Source organism: Fukomys damarensis, unplaced genomic scaffold, assembly GCF_012274545.1.
Source record: "Fukomys damarensis isolate Sample0158 unplaced genomic scaffold, DMR_v1.0_HiC HiC_scaffold_9, whole genome shotgun sequence".
Taxonomy (NCBI): domain Eukaryota; kingdom Metazoa; phylum Chordata; class Mammalia; order Rodentia; family Bathyergidae; genus Fukomys; species Fukomys damarensis.
In genome coordinates, this window is record NW_022900921.1 from 27,305,512 (window position 1) to 27,311,506 (window position 5,995).

The 5,995-nt window shown below is 42.4% G+C and overlaps 2 protein-coding genes across 7 annotated transcripts in view; one reads left to right on the top strand and one right to left on the bottom strand.

Moving 5' to 3' along the window:
• The window catches only part of Simc1 (SUMO interacting motifs containing 1), a 54,894-nt gene extending 52,977 nt beyond the window's left edge, over nt 1-1,917 (top strand). For both annotated transcript variants that reach the window (XM_010622132.3, XM_010622131.3), the window contains exon 10: nt 1,118-1,917. In XM_010622132.3, coding sequence (XP_010620434.1) covers nt 1,118-1,368 — 251 coding nt within the window. In that variant the 3' untranslated portion in view covers nt 1,369-1,917. The remainder of the gene's footprint in view (nt 1-1,117) is intronic.
• Nucleotides 1,918-2,404: 487 nt separating this feature from the next.
• Kiaa1191 (KIAA1191 ortholog) overlaps nt 2,405-5,995 on the bottom strand; it is a 15,357-nt gene continuing 11,766 nt past the window's right edge. For all 5 annotated transcript variants that reach the window (XM_010622135.3, XM_033761646.1, XM_010622134.3 and 2 more), the window contains 3 exons: nt 3,956-4,059; nt 3,673-3,815; nt 2,405-3,567 (listed from right to left, as the gene is read on the bottom strand). In XM_010622135.3, coding sequence (XP_010620437.1) covers nt 3,359-3,567; nt 3,673-3,815; nt 3,956-4,059 — 456 coding nt within the window. In that variant the 3' untranslated portion in view covers nt 2,405-3,358. The remainder of the gene's footprint in view (nt 3,568-3,672; nt 3,816-3,955; nt 4,060-5,995) is intronic.

Sequence of the window (5,995 nt, forward strand, 5' to 3'; positions counted from 1 at the left end):
ATATATATATATAATACATGTTCATACTGACACCTCAGTCTCTACTCAATACCACAGGATTCTTCCTCTCTCCCCGTTCCATATCTGAATCTCCCTTTTCTCATGAGAACTTTTGCTCCCAATGAGTTGTATGTATTTATTTAATCTATCACATGCATACAGCTTCAGAGCCCAGCATGGTGGCACACCTGTGATGGCAGCAATATATATATAATACATGTTCATACTGACACCTCAGTCTCTACTCAATACCACAGGATTCTTCCTCTCTCCCCGTTCCATATCTGAATCTCCCTTTTCTCATGAGAACTTTTGCTCCCAATGAGTTGTATGTATTTATTTAATCTATCACATGCATACAGCTTCAGAGCCCAGCATGGTGGCACACCTGTGATGGCAGCAACTCTGTGAGGCTATGGCAGGAGAATCACACGTCCAAGCCCAGCCTGAGCAACTTAGTGACTTAGTGAGACTTGGTCTCAAAAAATAAAAAGGGCTGGGAATGTAGCTCAGTGCAAAGGCCCTAGATTCGATCCCCAGTACCAGGAGCTTAAGTGGGAGAAAAGTTTCAAAATATTCGATAAAACAGTACCACCATAAACTTAGTTCAGTATTTCTTTCCATTTCTCTTCATACTTAGGAATGTCCATTTCTCTTCATATTTAGGAATCTACCTAAAGTTATTCAAAATTCACCTGAATTTTTTCAAGTAGCATTAATTTGAAACAGTTTCATTATTAAGTCAAAAGGAGGGAAAAGAACTAAAAGAATACAATTTTTTCTTGGTACCGGGATTAAACTCAGGACCTTGCACAAGAATATAATTTTTTAATATGTTAAAATTTCTGGAATGTCCAAATAAAGAACACAGGCTTGGGCCGGGGATTTAGCTTAGTGGTGCCACCACCTGCTTTGCAAGTGCAAGGTCCTGAATTCGATCCCCAGTACCAAAAAACACAGGCCTTTTCTTTTTGGAAAGAGGGCTACCACAGGAACTCTCGTGCCTGTGACTTGTCTCCCAGTAGCTAGGCAATAGGCCTTTAGATTCTCAAGTTGGACTTTACCTTCATAAATTGTAAAATAATAAAAAGCATTCCACTTTAACTGACTCTTCCAGAACACCTGCGCAGTTCAGTGATTGATCGAAAAGATTTGATCATCAAAAGGATTAAGCCCAAGCCCCAGCAAGGAGATGACATCACAGTGATGGATGTGGAGAAGCACATCGAGGCCTTCCGCAACCGCCTGATCCAGACGCTAGGGGAGCCTCTGGTCCCCCAGCTCCAAAATAAAGTGCACTTGTTGAAGCTCCTGCTCTTCTATGCTGCGGATCTGAACCCTGATGCAGAGCCAGCCTCGAAGCACTAGAACAGCCCATGAGGGTCTCCTAAGCACTGAGTACCAAGAATACCTCCTCAAACTGTTGCCATCTACTTAGAAGCTCTCAAAGTATGACCAGTAGTTAAAATCTCACAGGACCAAACCTATCTTATTTATCTGTAGGTTATAACTGAGTCTTCAGTGTGTATCTTTTTAAAAAATAATCCTGTTCTAGCCTATTCTCACATGGCTTAAATACACAAGGTGTATATATATTTTTAATAAATTATTTATCTATACTTGACACAGGTAGTAGTATATGCACTATATATTTTAACATTTCCATTCAAGACATGAGAATCTTCTGCCAGATAAATTATGTCACTGTTACATCACTCAAAGCACTGCCAGCCTTTTTCTGGAAAGATGTTTTTTCCCTAATAGAACATAGACATCATATAGTAGACTTTTTATATTACCTATAAATATGACTTTGTTGCCAGTCTATTGATATCTAGTGTAACAAAGGGGGGTAGTACATAGAAACAAAAGGACAGCATGTGTTATAAAACATTTGATGTTAAAATGGTATAATAAAAAGCCAACAGTTTTTCAAAATATCAACTTTACCATGCTTAGGTTCCATGACTGGGGAAAGCAGAATGGCTATTCAAAACAGGGCAAAAAGATACCCACACATGAGAAAGTAATAAGGATTTTTATTGTCAAAACAAGAAAATGACACAAATAAGTTAATTGTGACAATTTTAGACTTCAGGACTTCTCTATGGAAGGTCAGTTCCTCTGTAAACAAAATGCTACCCGAAACAAAAAACAGCATGGGTTGGGGATTTAGCTCAGTGGCGTCGTGCCTGCCTTGAAAGCACAAGTCCTGAGTTTGATCCCCAGTACAGCAAAAAAACCCCAGCAATATTTGAGACAGTATTCACAACAATGAACTTGTACACAGTGAGAAGAAATAAAAAGGCAGTTTCTCTTTCCTTCAGTAAGATACGTGTTGCATAAATGTATGCACCTCATTTTAGTGAAAAATTCTTTCACTTATAGAAAAATTTTGAACTCGAACCACTCCCACCTCACAAAATTTCAGACTCTGATCTGGACAAAAATCAAAAAAAAGATGACATATTATTTTTATATGAACCTAAAGTATCTGTACTAACCATCTTTATGCTAAAAAATATTTAATATGTAGGGGTTAGGGGTACAGCTCAGTGGTATAGTGCCTGCCTAGCATGTACAAGGCCCCAGATTCATTCCTAGCACCACCCCCAGGAAAAAAATTTAAATATATATCTATAGGTGTATAGATACATAGATATAATCAGTTTGAAATCAAGGAGGCTGAATTTTTTCCCTTACTTTTCAACCAAATTGGATTTAAACTAATCTCATTTTAAAGTGTAAGAGCAACACTGTTCTATGGTAAGAGGGAAGTGTCCCTCCTGTGGTGATGGCCTAGGAGGTAACAAGTCATGAAGGAATGGCTGCAGGACAAAAGGACCCATTAGGCTGACTAAGAAGCAAGGTGCCTCCAAGTGCGATCCCTCCCTGGCCTGGCTGCTAATGTACCCAGATCTCAAATGTATCTTAGGTCCCAAATGGTGAACTGGAGCACAACACCAGCATGGTCCAAAGGGCCAAAGCTGCCCAGCCAAGTTAGTGGGCACCTCTACACCATGATTTGTCAGTGTTCGTGTTGATCATGATAAAACAATCAAATCGCAGTTCTGGATTAGCATAAACATTATACCTAGTAAGCAGTGATTAAAGTTGTCTAGGGTACATGATACAAAAATAGGTTGCAAGGTCCCCTACATTACTGCTCAGACGTTTTTAGTCTAAAGCAGTACAAAATGGTTTCTTCCACACAAGTACAAGCTTTACACTGTTTTTCAAAAATTAATTGTATCTCCAGCGGTAGCCTCCATTTAAGAGGTTTAAAAATATACCATTCCTATATGAGAGCCAAGGGAAGTGGGACAAAAGAAACCCTCTACCCTGGGATAGAAGCAGGCTAGAACCCGGTGGGTGTGAGCACATTCAAATCACGTGGTTTGAGATTATGGGTTCGCAGTGGTGGTTTCTTCGTTTCTGTCACTGGGATGTCCAGCTTGGGTGGCTTGAAGGTTGCTGGATCTTCAGACAGTCGGGTGGCCTGGGCACGGATCAGCTCCATGGGAGAGGGCTTCTGAGCTCCTTTGTAGGGCTGGACAGCAAAACCACCTACAGAAACAGACCAAAGAACAAATGACTGCAGTAGGTGGCACTCGGTGGACAGCATGGTTAAAGTCTGCCTCGTTGCTGTCTTCTCTGGAGAAGCTGCCTTACCAGAATCAGACTTCTGGAGGGGTCTTGGTCCAAAGACATTCCATTTATCTAATGAGGTTCTATCCTTATCCCCACTTCCCTGATCCATGGTGTTAGGATTTGGGCCCGTTAAGGCCGTGGAGGAACCAGACATGAACCAGCCTCTGGAAGAGAGAATAAAACATAACCTAATGTATCTTCTTCTTGCACCTCTAGAAGTGTCTCACTTCTAGAAAGAACTTGAGGAACTGTGAACTGAGCCTCCACTTTCCTGGGGCTCAGAAGGGTCTGGGGAAGGGCTCACCTGCACTTTTGCTTCGGGGAAGAATGAGGGGTGCTGCTTGGGCTGGACTGGGCTGATGTGGGCTTCTCTTCTTTTGTTGTCTCTCCACTCTGCAGCTTCAGTTTCTGTTCAGATAGGTGAAAAGAAAGACTTTTCAAAATGACGGCAAACCCATGCACACAACAAAGCAGCTAGGTCTGGGCATAAACATTTGGCTCACATTATAACTTCAGGACAAGAAAAAACATTCAGAGGTAGAATGATTTCAGACAGACTCATATTCCTTTGTATCATATTCAATGAAATTCCTTCTTTTTAAACAATTACACTCTGTCTATAACATCTCAAAATCTATATACTAAAAGCTGTGCACTAGAGCTTTTAAAGTGAAGTAATTTTTCCACAGGCACTGCCCAGTCAGTAAGTGGGAGAACTCGCAATGCAGGCCTTCTTGGCCTTTTAAGCAGGACCTTGCACTCTCCTCTCCTTACAACTCCTACCACATACAAGGTGCCATTTCCAAACTCTCAAAGCCAAGACTCAGGCTTGCTCTTCCTCTTAGCTAAATGCTCCTGCCATGGAGCCTGCCCACTCCTCCTCTTCTCTCCCATAAGCAACCACGCTGTGAGTCATTCTCATAGTAAGTAAATGTATCTACAACAGCCTAGCGGTTCCACTAGTAAACTACTTCTCAGTTGTAGGTCAAAGTTCTAGTGTCCCAATCCATGGGAGTGCGTGGTATGTCACTGCTTACCCCAGCTACATTCTCTCAGCAGATCTGTGTGTGTGAGCTGACGACCTTACAAGATGGGGCTAGTAACATCTATCACTTCAGTCATCCTCACGTTCTACCCCGTGACGAGGATGAAGGACATGGGTGGGCCAACCGAAGTCAATCCTAATATCATATACAGCTAAGTTATGCAAAAATATAGGCAGTCTGACAGGGCGAGGCACTCAAGAGAGTCAATACAAAAGATGAAAACACAACCATGGCCAGAGGCACATCTGTTGGAGGCCAGGCCTCAAGAAAGACAGAATGACCAGGCCTACATGCCTCCCCGGGGGAGAAGTGGTAACACTTAAGACCAATAAAGTCTAGACACCAGTAACCCCCAGATCCATTCTTTCCTGAAAAGATTCTTTGGTCTTTCCCTACACACTTGCTACATGCTACATGATCTGCTTCCCCACTGGATCAATATTAACCTAAGCAGCTATACCTGTAATCTTATTGGTTGGTTACAGTTTTGACCCACATCATACCCACCTTGTAATTTTGCTCTATAAAACTTCCTCTGTGAAGTGGGTTCTGTGGCAACCCATTTTTGGTTCCCCTTCTGTCTCTCAGGAGCTGTATCTCTCTCAATAAATATTTCCTACTCTTAACTTCCACTGTTCCTCAGAATTCATCCTTCGACTTTGGGGAGCACCCACTCAGCATATCTAACATGTCCAGGCTGGGAGCTATATTTATTTCCCCGATATGACTATCACTATATGAGAGGAATTCCTCAAATGGAATTGACACCTATCCTGGAAGGTAGTCACGTATCAAACACTGACAGTGCCCCAATCTGGAAGCACCCATCTTGTCTGAGAGCTTACACTGCCCACCAGCCCAACACTGATTCCCCCAAAGCAGTGGCTTTTAAACTTGGCTTATAAAAGAAGCATCCAGAATGCCAACATAATGTAAGTAGTCCACCGCGTCTCATAGCCCTAACCACATTATTCCCCCTTCCACATACACTGGACACCATTATCCTTTCTTGCTTTTTGTGTTCTCTCTGTGGCCAAAGGCCTTCTTTACACCCTACTGATACCTTCTAAGATAAAGTTTGCATCATGACTGGACTGTGACCCACCCTTGCTCACAGAAGGCAGTTGAACTTTCTTAGCTCTATGTTTGCCCTTTCTTAACTTGGCTCTGCCTTCCCCTTCCAAAAGTATCTGAGCCTCGCAAGGCGTGGTAGTGCACGCCTGTAATCCCAGCACTCGGGAAGCTGAGGCAGGAGGATCACTGAGTTCGAGACCAGCCTGGGTTACATACTTATAGTG